Source organism: Sinocyclocheilus anshuiensis, unplaced genomic scaffold, assembly GCF_001515605.1.
Source record: "Sinocyclocheilus anshuiensis isolate Anshui unplaced genomic scaffold, SAMN03320099.WGS_v1.1 scaffold220, whole genome shotgun sequence".
Lineage (NCBI taxonomy): Eukaryota > Metazoa > Chordata > Actinopteri > Cypriniformes > Cyprinidae > Sinocyclocheilus > Sinocyclocheilus anshuiensis.
Window position 1 is genome coordinate 1,192,441 of NW_015554086.1, and position 23,120 is coordinate 1,215,560.

The following is a 23,120-nucleotide window of genomic DNA, read 5'->3' on the forward strand; positions in this document are numbered from 1 at the left end:
TATATCACACTGCAGGTCAAAGTTCACCTTGGAGTGTAAATGCATTGTTTTATAATGCCATATGGGTTGATAACATTTACATCCAAGGTCTGTGAGTTATCACACACTTGACAAGCAAATCAATAACACAGAGATAATAGTGAAAACAATACTGTGCAAATGTGAAGCACCTTACATCTGATAAGGGAACAGCTATGCATTAATCTAACTCCAACCTGAAAATGTCTGTAATTATACTTGGATACCTTATTGCTCTCACCAAATCTTTTCATTGTCTCCTAAAACTTGATTGTATGCTGTTGCTGCATCATTCATATATAATCCTACGATAATATATCAGACCTTTCAGGGATAAAATAATGATTTATGGTGGAACAAGTGAGGTTGGCTCTGTTATCATAGTGCTTCCCTCTGCCACAGTCACAGAGTTACTCAATGCACTGGATGGTGCACAATGTCAGCGGAGGCAGAGAAGCTAGAGCTTGAAGAGCTGGACAGAACCTTGCTGAAGAAGAACGAACCCAAACCTCTGGGCAAATATGAGAGAATAATCCAGCCATGTGTTGCCGAGCTGGTGGGCACGACTTTTTTTGTCTTTATCGGCTGTGTGTCTGTCATTGAAAATGTGGAGGCGGCGGGACGATTACAGCCAGCGCTTGTGCATGGATTGGCAGTGGCTGTGCTGGTGGCGTGTATGGCAGAAATTAGGTAGGATTTTTATATATATATATATATATATATATATGTATTGCTTAACTTTTTTAAAAATAAGTTTTAATTATTTATGTGCCAAAATATATATTTTTTATATTTCTTTTACATTTATTTACTGTGTAATAAACAAAGGATGCATATGTTTCGATACGTTTGTTATTTAGCTGATGCTTTACAGTACATTTATATTGAGTTATTCAAAACTATTCTTATATTGTCAATTTTGGGTTTGTTAATCAATTTTGAGTGAATCCATTTCTGAAAGCAAATGAGTTTATGTCTCACCTGAATGTTTTTTCTCTCTCTCTCTGCAGCGGATCACATTTTAACCCTCCATTCACCATCGCTATCTGGTTATGTGGTGGAATTCAGCTGACGATGGCTGTTCCCTACCTTATCAGTCAGCTTATCGGAGGTGTGCTGGGAGCTGCAATGTCAAAGGTGTGAACAAGACTGCACTTATTACACAAATAGAAAATAATATGAATATTTCCCACAACCCCAAACACTACTCAACAGACAAATGTATTTTGAAGGTTATGACATCACACGATAATTATGTGAATGCTACCAGAGCGGCCTTTACTATTCTTAAATCTGAGGAGCAGCTGGGGAAGGTTGTGTTTGCTGAAATGGCCATGACGTGTCTAGTAACTATGGTAGTGTTGCTGGGAGCCGTCAATGGAAAGAGCAAAAGCCCCCTGGTGCCCTTCATGGTGGGCTGCACAGTTATTGTCAATGTTCTGGCAGGGTGAGTCTTAATACTGTAAAAAATTCGTATAAAATAATTAGTATAAAATAATTTTGGCAGCTGTGGTTGCCAGAATAATTTTGTAACAAATACAGAAAAACTGTAAATTTTAACTGTAATTTACAAAGAAGAAAATTTGAATGTAAACCAGTAAATTCAACAATGCACACTGCTATTAAAATCTGTTTTGTACCTTTAACATACTGACAACCACCATAATAATGAATATGAAGAATCAAAGCTCATCACAAGTAGCTTCGCCACAAGCAGAAGTATATGCTAATATATAGAAGGTGCACAGAGTCATTCATGCAAACACAAAACACCATCATGGTAACACACATGATACTTAAATAATGCATTAAACTTTCATTAAACAACAGAAGATGTAACATAAAGCCCAAATATACATAACTAATAACAAGAACTATTAAAAAAACATGATTATTTAAACAAAATACTTTCAAATGTGGAGTGTCATGCAGGGAATTCTGGGAATATCAGTTTACAGTTTTTGACTGTAAATTATACATTGATTTGTCATTTTTACTTCTAAAAACTGTAAAATTACATGAAATGTCTTGTTAGATATTTTACAGTTTTTCCCTGTATATAGTACGGGAACTTACTGTTAACCTATTAACAGTTTTTTTCCATAGCGTTTTTACAAAATTTTACAGTTAAAATTAGACTTATTTTTTACAGTGAGGCATTTGTAGCTTGAGAAATGTTATGTATGTATATGTAACGTCTGCTTTGTTATCATTTTTGTCTGTCTGAAAAAAAAAATCTGAAAAAATATTTTATTTAAAAGAGGAGACGTTTCTGGCACCTGTTTGAATCCTGCAAGAGCTTTTGGACCTGCATTGATGGCTAACTACTGGACTTATCATTGGGTTTACTGGGTCGGTCCGATAGGGGGAGGTCTGGTGGCTGCTGCTCTTGTGAGGTCAGTTTGCCTTGATATCAAATCTGCCATTCCTTGTTTAGGACTTCCATTTCAAGAAATTATGTAATTATGTTACTGTATTGTTTTAACAGGCTTCTGCTTGGAGATGAGAAGATACGAGTTATACGGAAATGATATTGGAGCACCTCAGCATGCCAAAACCTCTCAATTCTTGATGACTTCATTACTTTTAAACAGTCTGAATATTTCCCATGTCCAGCCTAACAGCATAGTATATGTAACGTCTGCTTTGTTATTATTTTTGTCTGTCTGAAAAAAAAAATCTGAAAAAATATTTTATTTAAAAGAGTAGACGTTTCTGGCACCTGTTTGAATCCTGCAAGAGCTTTTGGACCTGCATTGATGGCTAACTACTGGACTTATCATTGGGTTTACTGGGTCGGTCCGATAGGGGGAGGTCTGGTGGCTGCTGCTCTTGTGAGGTCAGTTTGCCTTGATATCAAATCTGCCATTCCTTGTTTAGGACTTCCATTTCAAGAAATTATGTAATTATGTTACTGTATTGTTTTAACAGGCTTCTGCTTGGAGATGAGAAGATACGAGTTATACGGAAATGATATTGGAGCACCTCAGCATGCCAAAACCTCTCAATTCTTGATGACTTCATTACTTTTAAACAGTCTGAATATTTCCCATGTCCAGCCTAACAGCATATATTGCATTTAAACTTTGAATTATTGTACTTGACATTTATCAAACATGACCAACCCTTTTTCATTTTTTCCAGTAGATGTCAGTAAATTGTGTTTTGATAATGTTTTACATAAAAGAGTATGTTTTGCCTCAGGCTGTACTCTACAGTTTACTCTATTTCATGTATTTATATTATCAGTGTGTTATAAAGTATTGTGACTTTCCACAGTATAGAACAAAGAAAGAACGTTTAAACCATATCCAACAAATGTCTAAATGCAATATTTTTTTTTTTTTTTTTTGGCAGACACCAAACAAATTAAATCTGCTGTACAATTAAACCACTATATCAGGGGTACTCAGTCCCATTCCTGGAGATTTATAGCCCACCCAAAGAGTTCCAACCCTGATCAAACACACCTGTATGTAATTATCAAGTTCCCCTGAAGCTCTTAATTTGTTGGTTCAGATGTGTTGTGAACTTTGCAGGAAGGTAGATCTTCAGGAACAGGACTGGGCACCGCTGCAATATAGTCACACTTTATTTTAAGGTGCAATTCTCACTATTAGTCTAACTAACTATTAACTACGATTTTGCCTCAGTAAACTCATAATTGTCTACTTATTAATAGTGAGACTTGGTCCTTAAAAAATAAAGTGTTAAGCTGTCACAAAGGCTCAATTGCTATTTAATTATTTCAGTAAAATGTTAGACTATTTTTTTCCGAGACAAAATATTGTTAGTTACCTACCTTATGTGAAATAGTTTGTAGCCTTTTCTTGGTGTCTGTGCATGCGGCTCCTTGATAACGCGTTTTCTCTTCACACAATCAAGATATCAGCTTTGAATGACCGTAAATGCCTATCCAAGACTCACGTGACTCAAAGCTGCTGGCGCGTCAGTTGACCTCGTTCAGTTGACGTTCATTTATTTATTTACGGATTGCGGACTATATTTAATGTGATTTATTTATTTATTTTCGGATTGCGGACTATTTTAATGCGATCATGCATTATAGGCTATATATATATATATATATATATATATATTGTATGTCATAATATATATTATATATAAAAATGAAAAAGTATAAGCATATAGGCTATAAGTAAAGGTAGACTATATAATTTTTATATATTAAACCTATTGCAATATCCTCCTTATAGCCTAGTCTCTTAATAAACTTTGACCGTAGTCTACTTTGTACAAAAAGGTGCACAAATATTTTAGAAGCTTAAAGGGGTCATATGATGTTGCTTAAAAGTACATTATTTGGCGTATTTGGTGTAATGAAAGGTGTTTATGAACCAGAACCAGGGGCTTTCAATCTCCAAAATTGGCAAAAAAAAATGCATCATAATAGCCCTTAGTCAGACTATTAAGTCTAGCTTCATGCGATTAATTTAAGTTGTTATTCATTGTAAATCTCAGTCAAATTTAAAGGGTCATATGATGCTGCTAAAAAGAACATTATTTTGTGTATTTGGTGTAATGAAATGTGTTTATGCGGTTTAAAGTTAAAAAAACACATTATTTTCCACATATTGAGACTTTAGTCTTTGCAACTTTACATATCTTCTTTATGCACCAAGAGCTCAAACGTAGAGGGGATCGTGCTTTTTCAGTGGTTGGGCCGCGGCTGTGGAATAGCCTCCCTTTAGAGATTAGACTTGCCCCTTCTCTGTCCACTTTTAAATCTCTCCTAAAAACATACCTGTTTTGTTTGGCTTATAAATAATTTTCTATTATGGTCTTTGCTTAGTCTTTTATGGGTTTATACTTTGTTTCTCTTGTGTTATTAATATATTTACTTATTTTATTATTAAGGCGAGACCCTGTTTAATTGTGTAGCTGTGCAGATTTTTATATTCTTTTTACTATTTAGAATTTCTGTACAGTACTTTGGTCAGCAGTGTGGCTGTTTTATACGTGCTATATAAATAAACTGAAACTTGAAACTTGAACTTGAAGAGCTTGTAACACTCCAAAGAGAAAGGAAAAATTGAAATCGCATCATATGACCCCTTTAACGCAAACATATGCGTTTCTATTGTGTTGTACGTGCATGCCTTGGACTTAAACTGACTGAGTTATACATTTCTGTTACAAAGCAGCCGCGACTAAACAAGTAGCCTATGTGTTTCTTTTTATGTCAAATTATACATAATAATTGGATTTGGCATCACTGATGTAAATTTCTGTCACTATAACATTTTTATCGTTAATTATTGGTAAAATATCGATGCTGGGGTCTTTTTAAATCTTTGTAAGGACGAAAGTTTATTTTGCAATAGTTTGAGCCTGGTCTCATGAAAATGCGTATAAATAGTACGCCAAATAAAACGAGAAAGCCGTGGTATTGATAAGCAAAAATTGACTTTGGCGTGCATATGAGACGCACGTGTTTGGCGTGCATATAATATGCAGTTTTCAATTTGTTGGCGTGCATATAATAAGCAGTTTTCGCGTGCATATGATACTAAATTTGTTGGCATACATATGATACGCATCTACCCCACAACCCTAATCCTACCCACTGCGTATCATATGCACGCCAAAGTCCATTTTTGCGTATAAACAGTACGCCAAATCGAAACAAAACTTGTGCTATTATATGCACTTTCATGAGATCGGGTTGATAGTTTTCACTCGTTTTGTTTGTGATGTTGTGTGACGTTTGTTTATTAAGAGAGATGTGTTAAGGGCGGGTTTTTAGAGGAGCGTGGCCCGTCATTGGAAACGCAGCATGATTTTGAGCCCGCGGCCTGGCCCAGCACGGCTCGTTGTTAGCCCTGGACCGCACTGGTCTATTAGCGGAATGTGAGTCTCAATCGATTGAGAATGTGAGTTTGATATCTATTAGCAGAATTTACGCATTTTGTGACCATATTAAATTTGAGTTGGTGAAATACTATAATATTATAATATTAATTTTTGTATTAGGCTATTATACTATAATAACTAGGCTATTATACTATAATATTATTATACTTCATGTCTGATATAATATTATAATATTTATTTTTGTATTAGGCTATTATACTATAATAACTAGGCTATTATAATATTATTATACTTCATGTCTGATATAATATTATAATATTTATTTTTGTATTAGGCTATTATACTATAATAACTAGGCTATTATAATATTATTATACTTCATGTCTGATATAATATTATAATATTTATTTTTGTATTAGGCTATTATACTATAATAACTAGGCTATTATAATATTATTATACTTCATGTCTGATATAATATTATAATATTTATTTTTGTATTAGGCTATTATACTATAATAACTACTATAATATTATTCTACTTCATGTCTGATATAAGTGGTAGGCTAGGCTATTATAGGGGAGACCGGGAGATACCGGGGAGTGTTGTAACATGGGTAGATGTAACACTGCAAGTTTGACAGATCAGAAAGGAGCTGTGGTCATCATCAATATCATACACTCCCATCTTCTTTTTGAGAACACAAGACAAACTGCATGTGATTGTGAGCAAATTTGTAGATTTTATGACCAAAAAAAAGATTTTCAGCTAAGAAAGTAAAACTTTTAAACAAGATTATTTTGCATATCAATCCTTGAGTTGTAGATCACTGTAAAAAATGACCGTGAATTTAACGGTAAAAGACTGTAAAAATGCTACAGTAAAAACCTGTTAAATGGTTAACGGTAAATTATATCAGTTAATGAAATTACGGTATTTCAGTTAAAACCGTAAAACCTAAAACGTTGCTATTTTTTACAGTAAAATTCCGGCAACCACAGCTGCCGTTTTTTTACCGTAAATTTTACGGAATTTTTTTTACAGTGTACAATTATTTAACTTGCATGACCTGAAGTAGCTGTTTCTCGGATTAATTTGATGCTTTGCATTTATGCTAACTTCAAACCCATGCTAAGACAGTTTGCTGTTATGGCTGTTTGAGTTGGGGATAGTTGTAACAGTTTATTAAAAATGTTACAAGCAACCCCTATATGATTCCAATGAGTCCAGTTATCGATCACATCTTCTGCTGAGGCAAAGTCACATGAGTTTTGTTGTTGCATATCAAGATTTATGCGCATGTCTCCCAACAGAGAAAAAAAAGATCTGCCTCAATTGAACGCACAAGTTTTTTTTAATATAAGCATTATAAGAATTTATGCACATCTTGATGGTTCCATCCAGCGTTTTTATGCTATATCTCAAAATTCACATCAAAATAGGTGGATCGTGGAAACATAGCTACGGAACCCTTATGTGACAGGAATACCGTGCACTTAAACGCACACTTACACAAACACGCGCTGTTTTTTTGCGCTACATTTAAAGTTTTAAAAAGTACAATATAATGTTTTTTTTGTAGGTTTAAATGGTTCATGTTATTCAGGATCAGGACTGTTTTTCTCTTTATTCTTAAATTATGTTTATGCAAAAATTGGATAGTGTGTTACATTTAAGCACAGACATATGATATCCCCAGCTAGAGTTACAACTCACCCAGGGGTAGATTAACAACGGGATTCGTTGTATTTGACATAACTCACGATTATGCAGTACACATCCAAGTGAGTTCTAATTGGAGTAGACAAATGTGGTTATGTATCAAAATTTGAGACATCTAGCACAAACGGCCACTGAGTTACTGATGCTGAAACAAAAAGTGTTACAACCATCCTCGGTCTCCCCTATTATAAGAACATTCGTACTTGTGGAGAGACATTAGGCTAACTCAAATTGGCAATTGTTTGAATGATTTAAAAGATTAGGCTATTTCACTGATGTTTTAAAAGTTTGGGTTTCAAATTACTTCGGTAATTTCCTCAGTTTAAGTCAAGAGCTGAGAAATAAAATAATTTCTTGAGAAGGCAATTATTTTCACACGAGACCACGTGTATGGAGTATGGGTATGGAGATCTCTAGGCAAATAATAGCCTATGTTTGCTACCTTTATAACCTAGCCTATAATTTGCAACCTAGCAACGAACTCAATCTATTCAGGTTAAATAAATAAACAAGAAACCTAAATAAAGAACCACGCTCTATGAAACACTATCAGTGTAGCTATGCTACTATAAACTTAATTTAAACGGATATGGAGTTTATCGGTCAGCTGCCGCCTTTTTCCTCCGCACTATCGGCCAAACACATCTGCCCGAAATACATGGGCGGAGGCCTATAAGGCCCTATTTAAACCTATGTCCAGTTGTAAAGCCACAAGACACGATGGTTCAGTGGACAGCTGAGGAACGCGCTGCGATACAGGCGGTATTCGCCAAACTCGACTACAAGTCGGTGGGCCTCGAGAGCTTGACTAGGTAAGCTACTCTTATTTCTGGTCTGCTTGAGTTGTTCGATAACCTATATTTTATTGTGTGTATTTCTTCAAAGCATGTGCTTGTAATCAGCCATTAGCTTGTTACAATTAAGGCCTTACTGTTCTTGTATTAATTGTCTGGTCTCAAGACTCTTGGTGGTCTACCCTTGGACTCGGCGGTACTTTGGTGGGTTTGGAAACCTGTTTAACTCCGAGGCAATCATGGCTAACCCAAAGGTCGCAGCGCACGGGACTGTAGTGCTCCAAGGTCTGGAGATGGCTCTTAAAAACATGGATGATATCAAGAACACCTACGCTTCCCTTAGCGAGCTTCACTCGGAGAAACTGCAAGTCGACCCAGGCAATTTCCAGGTTTGCGCCTCAGAGCAGTGGCTATGAAGTTGCTGATTATGTTTGAGCTGTGCTTTACTTGTCTCAACTTCTCTTCCAGCTCTTTGGTGACTGCCTGACCGTGGTGATCGCTACACGCATGAGGACTGAGTTCACCCCAGACATCCAAGCTGCGTGGCAGAAGTTCCTGGCTGTTGCTGTGTCAGCCCTAAGAAAGCAGTATAATTGATTCATCGACTGAACGAGGAAATTATGTAGCCTACTGAGATTGTGTAATGCACAGCAAAAATAAATAAATAATAATTTATTGACACGATTTCGTTGTCCATTGAGTTGTCTTAACATCAAAAGGGGTTACATAATGAATTTCACATTAAGTATGATATAATTTCAAAAGTGCAAATATTCACAATTTTTTTTAAACTTACAGGAATGTTGCACAGTTTCGGGTATAGCTAAGGCCAGTAGGCTATTTGATGTCTTTATCATTCTGATATGATTTCCACTTCCGGCCCGTCCCTCCCTCTTTTTTTACACGCTTGACAAGACGAAAGATGTATAACTGATGCAAACTTAATGTCCAAATTTTCTTCAATAAAGATCCAAAATACTTTATTATAAACTTTAATTTAGGCCTTATCATAAACGTATTTAGGCCTAAAGTTAACAACTTTGTATTTGAATTGCATATTTTCATTCATTTGGATAAGGCACAGTTTTCACAAACTAATGTGATGCATTTTTGTCAGTCAAATCTTACCAAACCGGTAAGAAACAAATAAGGGTTAAACATTTCTGCACTCAAAAAAAATAAGATCGTTTTTATTATTATTTATTTATTTATTATTATTAACTATTTCCGTTTATTTTATTCTATTTAAATAATTAATTATATGCTTTTATTCAAATTGCTTAGCATCATGCTTCAAATATGGTTAAATGTTTGACTAGCAATGGAACAAGCAAATCAATTAGTTAAAATGTATAAAATTGAAACAAATAAGATTTATTGATGATAAATATATAAACCTGCGCATTTAAAACATTTAGTTTGTTAGTAATATTACAGAAATCCTACCTTTTTCTTTTCTATTTCATTTAATATAGGCCTAAGGTATATGTTATCCACAGGTAATGGCAGGTCTATATAAATGTTATAGAGCGTCTCATTTCCTTTGGACTTCGGCCAAGATTTCAGCACTTATGTCTGGATAGCACCACACCCACATCAAACATCACCTATGATCAAGTGCAATACTGTTGCCTATTTAATAGTCAGTTTCACAACTCAACGACAAATCAAATTGCACTGACTGCATCACAGTAAAAATCACACACACACACAGCTAACTAAAAAAATAAAATAAAAAAAATAACTTTTTTTTTTTTTAAATTTTCAATTGCTTTTTAATTGATTATTCCATGGCATTACATTCAGACAAACAACAAAGACACACATAAAACATGTATTAGGCTATTTATTTATTAAAGATAGAGTTCTCAGAACCATCCCATTCTTCTTTGGAGGGGTCTTCATCGGAACTTTTCGGCTAAAACAGCTGAGAATGCTAAAAAAAATAACACTTTTTTTTTTTTTAAATTTTCAATTGATTTTTAATTGATTATTCCATGGCATTACATTCAGACAAACAACAAAGACACACATAAAACATGTATTAGGCTATTTATTTATTAAAGATAGAGTTCTCAGAACCATCCCATTCTTCTTTGGAGGGGTCTTCATCGGAACTTTTCGGCTAAAACAGCTGAGAATGCCGAAAGAAACTTGTCTATCGCCGCGTGTGCAACAGGTGTGAAGTTTTCACCGATATGGCAGGCCAACGTCACAAGGATGCAATGATTGAAAAGCTGGAAAAAATGTGAGAAGTTGACGTTTGTGAGCTAAAGGAAACATCGCACATTATATTTGCACTGGATAAGTTAAGTGGACAGATAGACATTACATGAACACCTTGAAGTTTGTAGGATGTATTCGCAGTTGATAGGCATGGAACCTGCTTAGTGGTGCCAACGTAGTAGTAAGTGTGCTTATGTTCCTCGCACCCTCGGCTAAAGCCTGGACGATTTTCTTCCCGTGGCAGCGTAAATGCTCTGAACGGGGGCTGATATCTAGATGAGCGAAGTATGTCTTTGTTTTGGGGAACGTTGTTAACATCCTGTAAACCAGTTAACAAGGGAGAAAAACAAGGTCAGCAAGATGCAGACGGCACGAGACCCCCACAGTATTTCCTCCCACTCTGCTGCTTGCGTCATCACTCATGGGAAAGTGCCAAATACGACAAGACCATCAATCATTGTAGACTTTTGATATTCGGAAAATTGAACGGCGAACTATCAAGGAGCCACCAAAGAGTAAGTCAGACCAAGTTTTGTATAATTTAAAGAAAGGCAACATCCCAGAATGTTTAACAGTCTGTAAAAATATTTTGCGTATAGGAATATCGGTCTGTAGGCTAAGCCTATATTTTCTTGATCTAAGACAGCATACCTTAAAAGAGCCTCAGATCCAATTTCTTCTGCCACTGGAAGCATTTTGTCCCATATCTGTACAATCAACTCTTTTTCGGTGTCCGAGAGCATTATAAGACGGCGTGGCACAAGTAAGATATATGTATAGGCTACTAGGCTATCTAAACACAGGTGAATAAATATATATTGAGTTTTTAAACAACGCGAATAATTCGTCGGGTATACTGCGGTTCGGCAGCTTTGCCATATATTTTCGATCACATAATTAAACACAAACTCTGCCTATCTCGACGTAATAAATATAGCATAGAAGAGAGCAGTTGGCAGAAATGTAGTTCCCCTCGGTCGCTGTCTTCATCTCACCGGGCGGCCAGTGAGAGGTAGCCCGATCACGTGACAGTTGAAGCTGCGCAATGTTAAGCGTTCTCTGCGTCATATTAGAAGAGCCTCTGTTATCATGCCGGGATTCCGACTGGAGTCTTGACTCTTGAGTGAGATCAGTGATGCATTACGCAACAAGTAGCCTATAAAATCTCATCGCAGCACATTTGATGAATGGCTACGCTATTTTTAATTTGACCATTTCATCTGAATATCAACATTAATTGATTTAATTTTGAGTGTCTGGTCAAGAGTGATAGCCTATATGGCATTGCATTAAAGGGGTCATATGATGCGATTTCAAGTTTTCCTTTCTCTTTGGAGTGTTACAAGCTGATTGTGCATAGATAAGATCCCTGAAGTTGCAAAGACTAAAGTCTCAAAACCAAAGAGATATTCTTTATCAAAGTTAAGACTCTGCCACGCCCCCCTAAAACGGCTCGTTCTAACACGCCCCCACATATCTACCTCACTATGTGGAAATATTAGCATAATGCACCCAAATGTGCACACAGAATAATGATCTTTAAAAAAGCATCATATGACCCCTTTAAGTTACATCAGCGTTTTTAGATTTGTGGAGTAAAAGTTATTGTTTTTATGGTAGCACAACAATATGGGTGCACAAATATGCATTAATTCATGCTTAACTAATGCACAGATAATAACGAGTTAATGTAGGCCTATAACTCATGAAGAACTAAGCCATTTATTAATGATTACTACATCAGCAACTAATGAAAATTCTATACGATTCATAGATTAAGTAATAAATAAATTGTTATTAGTTAAATGTGCCATAGCCTATTAGTTCCCTAACATTATATTAACTAATGATGTAAATTCATATGTTAATTAGTTACCACAGTGGTCAAAGCTATTCAACTTCCAGTTGTCTGCTTTAATTAATCATTAGCTAATGATTTGCAAAGGTATCATTATGTTATGACTTTACTTGTTGAGGCACAGAACTATTAACTAATTGTTAAGTAATATGTCATTGTGGTTATGGATTTTGAATTAGTTAGCTAGTCATGTGCCTCAACAAGTAAAGTCATAACATAATGATACCTTTGCAAATCATTTGCTAATGACTAATTAAAGCAGACAACTGGATTCATGCTTAACTAATGCACAGATAATAACGAGTTAATGTAGGCCTATAACTCATGAAGAACTAAGCCATTTATTAATGATTACTACATCAGCAACTAATGAAAATTCTATACGATTCATAGATTAAGTAATAAATAAATTGTTATTAGTTAAATGTGCCATAGCCTATTAGTTCCCTAACATTATATTAACTAATGATGTAAATTCATATGTTAATTAGTTACCACAGTGGTCAAAGCTATTCAACTTCCAGTTGTCTGCTTTAATTAATCATTAGCTAATGATTTGCAAAGGTATCATTATGTTATGACTTTACTTGTTGAGGCACAGAACTATTAACTAATTGTTAAGTAATATGTCATTGTGGTTATGGATTTTGAATTAGTTAGTTTGTCATGTGCCTCAACAAGTAAAGTCATAACATAATGATACCTTTGCAAATCATTTGCTAATGACTAATTAAAGCAGACAACTGGAAGTTGAAATGCATGGCTTCGACCCATTGTGGTAATTAAGACATGGATTTACACTATAGTTAATATAATGTTATTGGGAATTAATACATTATGATACATTTAACTAATAACAATTTATTGATTACTTGATCTATGAATCATATAGAATGTTCATTTGTTGCTGATGCAGTAATTATTAATAATTGGTTTAGTTCTTCATGAGTTATATATTAACTCATGATTATCTCTTCATTAGTTAAGCATGAATTAATGCATATTAGTGCCGCCGTATTGTAAAGTGTTACCGTTTTTATTTTGAAGCCCCGCTCTTTTAATATTTGACATTTTGTGTTATAACCGCTAAATTAGCAAATATTTTTAGGCCTATTTTTTTCCTATAATAACACATTGGCTGATGCATCATCATCCTGCACATGCTTAACATATCAAAACAGGTTACAGATTAAAAGTAAATCCACATTGTTCTTAAGGGGTGCATCTTACTCAATATTAGATGCATGTTGGTTGGTAGCATTAATACATTTAAACCTATAGGCTACTTATGCAATTTACATGTACAAGATGCAAATGTCTCTATAGTTGATAATTAAAGTGTTAGAGATGTATTGATAGCAATTTACTGTTTTTTTTATTCTACTATCATTACCAATCATACTCCTCATATTAAATAACAGTTTTCAAAATAATATAAACATGTAGAATCTGCTTTCTTTGGTGTGATTTTACCACACATAATGGCAAACGTGGCTCAAATGCAGCAAGAAAACAACAGCAAAAACAGTAAAACTGTGAAGTGCTTACGCATCTATGATGTTAAATGACATTGACTCTCATTTTTAATGGCTACGAGCATGCACTTCTGTGATAGGGAGGGGTCAAGGCATTGGGTCTGATAAACCATCACGGCTGTTCATATCAGTGGCTCAAGCTGGGGGCTGGAAGGGTGGAAGCTGAAGAGCAGCATAATCACCCGCCTCACTCCTGCCCTGCCCTCCTGCCGGCACAGACCATGGCAGCATGAGCTACACATGACTCAGCTAAACTGAACGACCACGTCTTTAATAGAATCAACATTCTTTTACAAATTGTGGAATGTGCAGTTATGACAGGTACATGATTGTGCTCAGGTCTATTCTTGGTTTTGTGTGTGGGTGCTTTTGTTAAACTGATGCAGAGTTAAAGCTTCATTGCATATTCTATTTTCTTCTAATAATTATTTGTATGTGTTTTGTTATTTTATATAATAATTTATTCTGTGTTTATCATTGCAATGATTAAAAAAAACATGCTTCCAACCCTTTATGTGTTCAAATGTTTTTTTTTTGTTTTTTGTGTGTGTCTTGTTATCTGGAAACCATCTTCACAGCCTTAGGTGACATATCATTATTAGTATGTAGTATATGATAACGTAAAGTGTTTTATTAAATATTTCGTCAAATAAACACAAATTGACAAAAGGGTCTTGTCACTTTAAAACAAAAATACAAGTTTGTATCATTTTATGTACCAATTTGCACTTTATTTGCTTGATTATAAAAGTCATGTCAAAAAATGGCTTTATTAATATTTTGGTAGCACTTTATTTTACAGTCCTGCTACTCATGTGCATACTATGTACTTATTAATAACTAGGTAATAACTAGGTACTAACCCTGAACCTATACCTAAACCTAACCCTACCCCATGTAGTTACCTTACAGTACAGTACAGTACTTTCTTAGGTAGGTACACTGTAAGTACATGTAAGTGCACATACTGCAAAATAAAGTGCAACCAATATTTTTATACGGCAAGGTTTCTTTTTGATTAAAATAGAGAGAAAATAGCATATTCACCTGTAATACATCCCCAAGTGCAGTAGCAGAACAACAAGGGATGTTTATGAAAAAATCATTAGTAGGAAATGATGAGGTTGACAGACAAACAGAAAACTCAAATCCAAAAAACAGCTCTGCAGATGTTTTGCTATGATCTGAAAACACTGTCCCCTGGATAACCTTGTGTCCTTAAAAGACTTTCTCAAATGAATGAGTAATCCTTTTATGCCATGTCACATACAGTACACCACCATTCAGTAATAATAAAAAAAAGAAATTAATACTTTTTTTCAGCAGGAATGCATTAAATTAATCAAAAGTGTCAGTAAAGACATTTACAACGTTATGCTTTAAATAAATGCTTCTTTCCATCAAGAATGATCAAGAATTCTGAAAAAAGTTTCCACAAAAAGCACAACTGTTTTTAAGAAATGTTTCCTGAGCACCAAATCAGCATATTAGAATGATTTCTGAAGAATCATGTAACATGAAGACTGGAGTAATGGCTGCTGAAAACTCAGCTTTACCATCACAGGAATATTAATCAATATTAATTTTTAGTATATTTTTGACCGAATAAAATGTAGCCTTGGTAAGTATAAGAGATTCCTTTCAGAAACATAAAAAAAAAAAGGTATTGCAATTGTTTGATATCAGATTTAGCTTCTTACATTGAATTAAAATGCCTGCCTACCAACTGTTTAAAACAATTAGTAGTTGAGCTTGCTGTCCACTAGATGGCAATAGCGCACCGAAAGCAAATGTATCCTACGCAAACGACATACTGTACACATACAAGGATATTAGTAAAAATCGCATTTGTATGGCACATATATGTACCCATTTGTTAAAGGATTTGTTTTCCAAACTGTTGCAATGAATAGCACAATATGCATATCAAAGCATGTAGGCTACTGAATCATTTCGCATGCTAGGTGAAGAAAATTAATTTTGAAGAAGTGCCAGGTTTGCTAAATAAAGCCTATGGTTAGCCAAAAAGACGGAACTGACTGTCATCTCTTCACAAGACACAAAATACAGCAAACAGGATTACAGATTAATTATTTTCCTCTTCTTTAATCCTATTTATGTGTTGTTTGCTTGAGCACTCACTGGTAGATCACACATGCCACCCACACTGTCTAGTCTCAGCCTGCCAAATATGCAAACGTGTTATATTGTGACTAGATGGCTCACTAATAGATTATAACTGCAGTTTACATTAGATTAACGTATTTAGGAAGCCTATGAGCTCTTATATGGGCTGTAATAATGGTGAAAGGAGAGAGAAAAGGACTGTGAAGCATCAATAACTAATTTAATCTTGATTGTTCTGCACATGAAACAAAATATTTGAGTGGTACTTTGAAATCTTGCCAAACAGAGGCCATAAATCATGATTATCTATTTGCTCACCTCTTAGGCCATGTCATGTCTCCTCATCCTGTGAATGCCCCCATGAGGGCCTTTAAACATCTATCATTCCATGACAGTTAATCCTCCTTACCAGGACAAAAAAAGTCTCAAGTGTTTAAACAGTGCCACAGACAGCCATTGTGATGAGGAGCTACAGGATATCTGTAAGCTTATCTATAATGAGAAGCATGTGTGAGTCTTGCTGATATGTGAAATATGTGCTTTCGAAGAACATGAGCATACATCTCAGTCATACCGAGCAGTGTGCAGAAAACGATCATACATTTATAAACATATATTATATATACACTACCTTTCAATTTGTTTATTTTCAGATAAATACTGTTCTTTAGAACTTTCTATCCATAAAAGTATCCCTAAAGCATATCACAGTTTCCACAAAAATATTAAGTAACCGTTTTAAGCTGTGCAATAAGAAATGTTCTTGAGCACCAAATCAGCATATTAAAATAATTTCTGAAGGATCATAACCTTAAAACACAAAACATTTAGTTTAAATTGTATATTATATTTAATATTTTTATTTTATTAAGAATTTTCTTATTTATTAAATATATGTCTATTTTATTTATTTATTTATTTATTTATTTATTTATTTATTTATTTATTTATTTATTTATTTATCAATTTATTTATTTATCACTAAATTATCAGGAAAGCCTGACATATATGCAATATAAATCAAATATAGTATCAAATACAGTCTATTTTGTATCCAAAAGATCTAAAACATTTACAGTTTTCCTTCTCATCTTTGCATTCAAAAAGTTCAATGTTCAGTGAAAAGCCATTTGCTCTTAGCTAGAATAGCTACACAAAAGGGAGGAGGCTTTCGGATTTCCTGCACGTATTGGAGAGTCAACACACCAAGTTAGCACCTTTTCAATGAGAAAGCTTAATTGCCAACTTCTGAGGCACAAGTGGACTTTACAGTGGTCAAATTAAGTCCTCCGGGCTGGTAAGTGTACAAAAAAGAGTGTTCATACATGCACTGAATTGCTGTTACTGTAATTCCTACAACTGTATTCTATAATACTTATTTATCATGTTTTAGATAGTAATAGCATAGAGATATATGCCGATGATGATTTGTTAGCTAAAGTATGATGCATCACTTCAATTCAGGTTTGATTGTATTTTGTGTACACATACACATACTCTTATCCTCATGCTCCAGACTGTCTAAAATGATGAGGAACGACCTCAGCAATAAATACTGTAAGTCACCAGGGATCTGGAACATCTCCCCTGAACAATATGTCAATGTATAGTTAGAGACAAGCAGTGGATTTACTGTCTGCACTGCTGTTTAGATAAAAACATCAGCAGCAGCCCTGTCTCTCTCAACCCGGAGGAAAGAGAAAGAGCTCTTGTTTCTGGCTGCTCTTGTCTGTTAAAGGGCAGTGATTTACAGGAGACGCTCCTACTTTTGCTTTCAGTTGCAAATGAGTAATGGAATAATTAAGTGACTCACATGTTACTAACAGAAACCAATCCGCAGTTTATTTTTATATTGTACTATTATACAAAACCAAATAGCTACGTTGTTGGAAACAAGCAGGTCTCACAGTCAGGTTCTCTGAGGGAGTATGGACATGTCATCAGGTGGAGTACTATTGTAAACTAGTACTCCCTTCTGGCCCCCATAAACTAGAAGGCCAAAGGGGAACACAAGAGAGCAGAAGCAAAACTTCCAATGCTCCTGTGAACAGCTGCCAGCTATGCTTACTGCTCTGGGCCTCTGCAGGAGAACAGGAACCTTTGAAGTGGTCATGCCGTGTACAGGTGAGCAACATGCAGTGTTAAGAAGCTGTAGAGAGGAAGTACTAGAGTGTGTAAAAACAAGGTTCTTAGAGTGGTGCTTTGTCAATGAAAACGGTCCCAAACAAACAATTCGGAGACACATACTGGCATCTTATTTTTCTGCCATATGAATATCTAGTCATGAAATTTGCATGGTGCAGGCTGTTAGGTCTTTCACAAGCAATCTGCTAGCAATCACATCATTCACGACATGGCACAAGCTGATTGGCCTTTGCTGATTCTGCAGCCAATGAGATTGCTTGCTCAATATCTAAATAGTATGTTCAGAGTTCCTCTGAAACCTTCTACCTCCCCCAGCTCCACTTGTCTAGAACTGCTAAGGGATTTATGTACAGAGCCCCTAAAGGGACATGGTGGTGGAAAAAACCTGGGGTGGGAGGAAAAAAGATTTTTCAAATGTTTTGCCTTCTCTCGCCAAAACTTTTGCATTCTCTCGCAAAGATATTTGCGTTCCCTCACAAAACCTTTTTAAAAGCGTTTTATGAGCTAATATAGCAGATATGAGCTGAATTGCACGAAAAGCGTTTTCTCCCCCATAGAAACGTGGCTTAATATATACATTTTTTGATAAAAAGCCCAAATGTTATATTTTATTAAAAATCTAGCGTAGAGTTAGTTCTGGCAGGTCACGTTAGTCAAGCTCGCATCAGCTGACTCTCAGCTGATCCCCATCAACCTATGGGAATACGACACCTATCTAAGCATTCATATATAAGGTCCCTCAGTATTTTCAGCAGTTTTCGCATTGCTCAATAGCTAATTACCCTCCTCCATCCCCAACTCCTCCTCTGTCAGTCGGGATTCAGCCTTCTAATTCTTCTTTGAATCAGACTAATTCTAAAATGTGTACATAACATTATTGAACTTTGATGATATCTGCAATACATTTATGTTGGTTTTGTTCTGTTTACCCTGGGGGGTTATTGCTGCTCTCCCTGCTCTCATCCATGCTAGGCTGCATGGATGCGCAGGGAGTTTTTGCCCAGAACAGAACCATACCGCCAATCATCGTTGACGATAGTGGTTCTGACAGAAATAGCCTATACACTATGTCCCAAAACTGTGCCTTGAACTAAGCACTGGCTGTATTTCCAAGTTCCAAGTTAAAAATAAAACTCTATGAACCGCTTCATTGTGAATGTACAGAGCTATATGAACCCCTGCAAGCTGTAAAGTAAACAGGAAGTGTTTGTCCGAACGCAACTGGTTTTCCAAAAGGACTGCAAAGTTTTTTCCACCACCATGTCCCTTTAGGGACTCCGTATTTATGCATATGCCTATTCATGCAGCAGCATCTTACATGTTCACAGCAGCATGTCTGTATATCTATTGGCAGTAGCGTGCATAGGGTTTTATGCTAGTATCCAGTTATGAATTTATCTGTATCTAATGTATATATACAGTATACATATACAGTGTGTGTGTGTGTGTGTGTGTGTGTGCTTTATATTACATCAGGACGCATAGGCTTGTGTATTTCCGTTATCTAATTTTTATAATCATTGAAGGGATAATCATAACCAGACGCCGCACAGTGTATCAGGGATTACACAGTCCACCCAAAGGAACCATAATGTCTGTGGAAACTAAAAGATGGCATTTTACTCACAGGCTCGTGCTGTCATGATTGATCTGATGATAAAGAGGAAAGGAGCAAGAGCATAAAACAGAAATTGCTCAAAAGTATTCCCTGGCAGGTGCAAGCGTTGACTATCAAAAGGATGAAACCATGATGATCTATTTTATTATTGTATGTTCCAAACAAAATCAAGGTGTCTATTGGCATAGTTTTTGTGTGCTGAAAAATATACATTTATGTTATTCTGTTTCCTGCTTTACTGAAATATCTGATGATGATTTAACAATACCACCTTATACTTAACTAATATGATAAAATATTACATTATTAAGAGTATTTTGATTATGGGTCTTTGAGATCCAGGCATCCAGAGTCATGGGTCACAAAAGGCCTTGCCTTGTGTAACTAAGGCTTCTGTAGTGACTATTCAATCATATGCATTGCACACAATTCACTATAGACAGTCTATGTGAAATTGCAATGGCTGCAAATGCCCTGTCTATGCATTTTAATAATATACTGTAGTGTTTAAAAGGAGCCTGTCATCAGCTGTGATTAACTCCTGGGATTCCCCTCTCCTCAACATCCTAGTTTACAGGGTCAATGTCCCTGCATTAAATCCTGATAAACACTTCCTTTACTCAGCTTACACCAACTCTGAGTATCTTTAAATTGCCAGAGGGATGATTCTGAAAACTTGAATATTCTATAGTTTGCTGTTTTATTTCTTCATGACTATGATGGTCCACCAGGTTAAACAACACCAAACCATTCTGGAATTTCCCAGTGATCTAAGACTTTCCCCCTATTGTGAGTTAGAATTGGTTACTTACATTTAATTGAATCATTAATTAGTAAGACTGTAATGAAGAACTTTCTACAGTAACTTTGGCTTCTAAAATAATTATTGACTTTTTAGGATCAATATCATCTGTTTTACCACTCTGTAGTCTCTCACATTCCAAAAGCATCTCTGAACAGTTTATAGTCACAAGTTTATGAACTAGAGAGTAGAGGGTTTATGAAAAATCATCTTGGTGCCCCTGAGCTACTTCAAGTAGTGTTTAGGTCCCCGGCTGTCTTTATTTGCTGCTAATAAACAGAGTTTGTGGGGAGCTATGGAAGCACTTACCCCTCTGACATGTAATCATTTCCGTTCTCTTCTTGGTTTAGCCTGGAGAAATGGCACAGTAGAGCTTGCCAGTATTGGTTAGTGGGGATGCAGACACAGAAGCCACAAAAACAACATTTAACCTCAAATCCTTAATACACTGTGACAGATGACTGACAATATAGAGGAACAGACTCAATGGCTTTTGTATAAGCTTTCAAAATGTCACATAAAAATTGAAGCACATGTGCCTGATGAATCAGTTTTGAGCATAAGCTACACATGTGCTGTTTGGAGACACACTTGGAAGACACTAGATATTTTTTATACATCCCTATCTCCAGTGTTTCTGTTGTTTTGAGTCCAGATGTTTAGCCTATCACACTTAAAAAAAACTTTCCAAAAGTGGACAAAATATCTGCTGTCACAACAATTTTTGTATACCACAGACTTTGAATGTTATATTTAATATGACTTGAGCCAAATCAAAGCTTTTTGAATGTGCCTCTGATATCTAGGTTAAGATAATTGGTAAGATACATATTACTCAATTATGAGTCATATTCACAAAATTTCATTTCAGTTCTGATTTTAATTTAAATCCAAATAATTTATCGTATACTGACGTGAGAATCTCTAGAAATAATGCTATATTTTCTCTCAGATGTTTAATTTGTAATGTTCATTTTGCTTACATTGTCTTGCATTAGAGATATAAAGATACAACTTTTTTATTGTTGCTAATACTGTTACGTAAATTTCACAGAACTGTGATTCAGACTGATTCTATAGAAACTTATTTCAGCTATTGGATAAAAAAAATAAAAAAGGTAATTATGACTTTTGATCTCACAATTCTGAGATTATACCTCAAAATTTGGACTTTAAACTTGCAATTCTGAGAAAAACAGGCACAAGTATGAGATATAAACTCGTATTTGTCAGTAAATAAGTCAGAAATGTGCGATAAAAAGTTGTTTATTTTGCCAGTGTTTTTGTTGTAATATGTTCAGGTAAAATATAATTTATTTTGCTGTGGTGCAGAAGATTCATCAGCAGGGTACTGAAAGTGTTTTTGAGATACGAGTATGCATGAGTGTGAACCATAAAGCAAGAAAAGCACACAGGGTTAAATCTCAAGTCAGGACATAATGTCTTCCATATGCTGATAGAAATAATGACATGTATGCGCTCTCCTCTTTCTACCTGCATTCCTTCATCAACACAGAGCACTAAATCTCTGATAGCTCCCCCATGCAGGGATTGATTCATTGCAAGGGCGATCCTAAGATACCTGTGCCTTTTCTCTGCTTCCTCTGAGTAGCAAATGTGCCCTTACATAGAGCAGCATATCTGATTTTTTCTGCTTTCAGTTGTAGGCTGATTTTGTTGCTTAAAGTCATATCAGTGTGTGGAATCAAAGCTCTCTACACCTCATGACAAAAGTGTAAGGTTGAGTGGCAAGGAGCAACTGCAGCACTCAAGAACAGAACAGAACAGGACAGAGCTCTCCATTGGCCTTTATAAGCGTGTATTAGACATATGTACATGTATGCGCATATGCAAATAAGATAAACTAAAAAAAAAGTATTTTTAATTGTTTCTAGAGGCGATTTACAGTAAGTCATCTTGTATTACATTTCTATTGATATCAGTTATGTCATTTTTATTTTTGAAAATTCAGTAAGAGTTCAGAAAGGGTTTGTCAGTTAATGAATAAATGTAGAAATGTAAAATATAAGTCTAAAATGTGCAGTTTCAGCCCAAGCTAAGCACTGGAAAATCCCAGCCGGAAGTTTGTCCATCCTGCAGGAGGAATGCTGTTCATTTTCAGGAAGGGGAAGAGGATGCATCCACATGCAGATCCAATCAACGTAGGGATCAGCACTGTCTGGTTCTTTAGGGACAATCCTATCGTCCTCTGTTTACTTTTATTTCCTCCCATCAAATATGTCTCACAGAGGTTTTCTATGCCAGGAGGAGTGTATACCTGTCTGAATTAAAGACCCGCACCACTGCCGGTAAAAACAAAACAAAACATATCCATCCAGATGTTACGTCCAAGAAACACATGTTAACGTTTTCTAGCCAAACAGTGGCTCGTCTACTATACTATATCAGCATTATCCTGCATCTTCTGAATGTGTGCTA

The 23,120-nt window shown here is 35.5% G+C and overlaps 3 protein-coding genes across 3 annotated transcripts; 2 read left to right on the forward strand and 1 right to left on the reverse strand.

The window, feature by feature from the left end:
* Positions 1-454: 454 nt before the first annotated feature.
* LOC107669187 (aquaporin-8-like) lies at positions 455-2,605 on the forward strand. Its single transcript, XM_016461323.1, has 5 exons — positions 455-708; positions 1,029-1,155; positions 1,251-1,465; positions 2,280-2,414; positions 2,507-2,605. The coding sequence occupies exons 1-5, from the start codon at positions 455-457 to the stop codon at positions 2,547-2,549; spliced, it is 774 nt and encodes a 257-aa protein (XP_016316809.1). The 3' UTR covers positions 2,550-2,605.
* A 5,412-nt stretch (positions 2,606-8,017) lies between these two features.
* LOC107669171 (hemoglobin subunit beta-like) lies at positions 8,018-9,044 on the forward strand. The gene is made up of 3 exons (XM_016461301.1): positions 8,018-8,388; positions 8,537-8,759; positions 8,839-9,044. The coding sequence occupies exons 1-3, from the start codon at positions 8,297-8,299 to the stop codon at positions 8,965-8,967; spliced, it is 444 nt and encodes a 147-aa protein (XP_016316787.1). The 5' UTR covers positions 8,018-8,296; the 3' UTR covers positions 8,968-9,044.
* A 1,328-nt stretch (positions 9,045-10,372) lies between these two features.
* Positions 10,373-11,628, reverse strand: LOC107669180 (hemoglobin subunit alpha-D-like). Its single transcript, XM_016461316.1, has 3 exons — positions 11,248-11,628; positions 10,711-10,915; positions 10,373-10,607 (listed from the first exon to the last, which is right to left on the reverse strand). The coding sequence occupies exons 1-3, from the start codon at positions 11,337-11,339 to the stop codon at positions 10,479-10,481; spliced, it is 426 nt and encodes a 141-aa protein (XP_016316802.1). The 5' UTR covers positions 11,340-11,628; the 3' UTR covers positions 10,373-10,478.
* Between the last annotated feature and the right edge of the window lie 11,492 nt (positions 11,629-23,120).

Bases quoted from the DNA above. Each gene is read 5' to 3' on its own strand.
- LOC107669187 (XM_016461323.1), top strand. From the start codon at position 455: ATGTCAGCGGAGGCAGAGAAGCTAGAGCTTGAAGAGCTGGACAGAACC. The intron at 1,156-1,250 runs GTGTGAACAAGA...TGTATTTTGAAG, and splicing joins TGGGAGCTGCAATGTCAAAG to GTTATGACATCACACGATAA. The intron at 1,466-2,279 runs GTGAGTCTTAAT...TTTATTTAAAAG, and splicing joins ATTGTCAATGTTCTGGCAGG to AGGAGACGTTTCTGGCACCT.
- LOC107669171 (XM_016461301.1), top strand. From the start codon at position 8,297: ATGGTTCAGTGGACAGCTGAGGAACGCGCTGCGATACAGGCGGTATTC. The intron at 8,389-8,536 runs GTAAGCTACTCT...TCTGGTCTCAAG, and splicing joins GGCCTCGAGAGCTTGACTAG to ACTCTTGGTGGTCTACCCTT. The intron at 8,760-8,838 runs GTTTGCGCCTCA...CTTCTCTTCCAG, and splicing joins TCGACCCAGGCAATTTCCAG to CTCTTTGGTGACTGCCTGAC.
- LOC107669180 (XM_016461316.1), bottom strand. From the start codon at position 11,339: ATGCTCTCGGACACCGAAAAAGAGTTGATTGTACAGATATGGGACAAA. The intron at 10,916-11,247 runs GTATGCTGTCTT...ACTGGTTTACAG, and splicing joins GGATCTGAGGCTCTTTTAAG to GATGTTAACAACGTTCCCCA. The intron at 10,608-10,710 runs GTGTTCATGTAA...CATTTTTTCCAG, and splicing joins TACATCCTACAAACTTCAAG to CTTTTCAATCATTGCATCCT.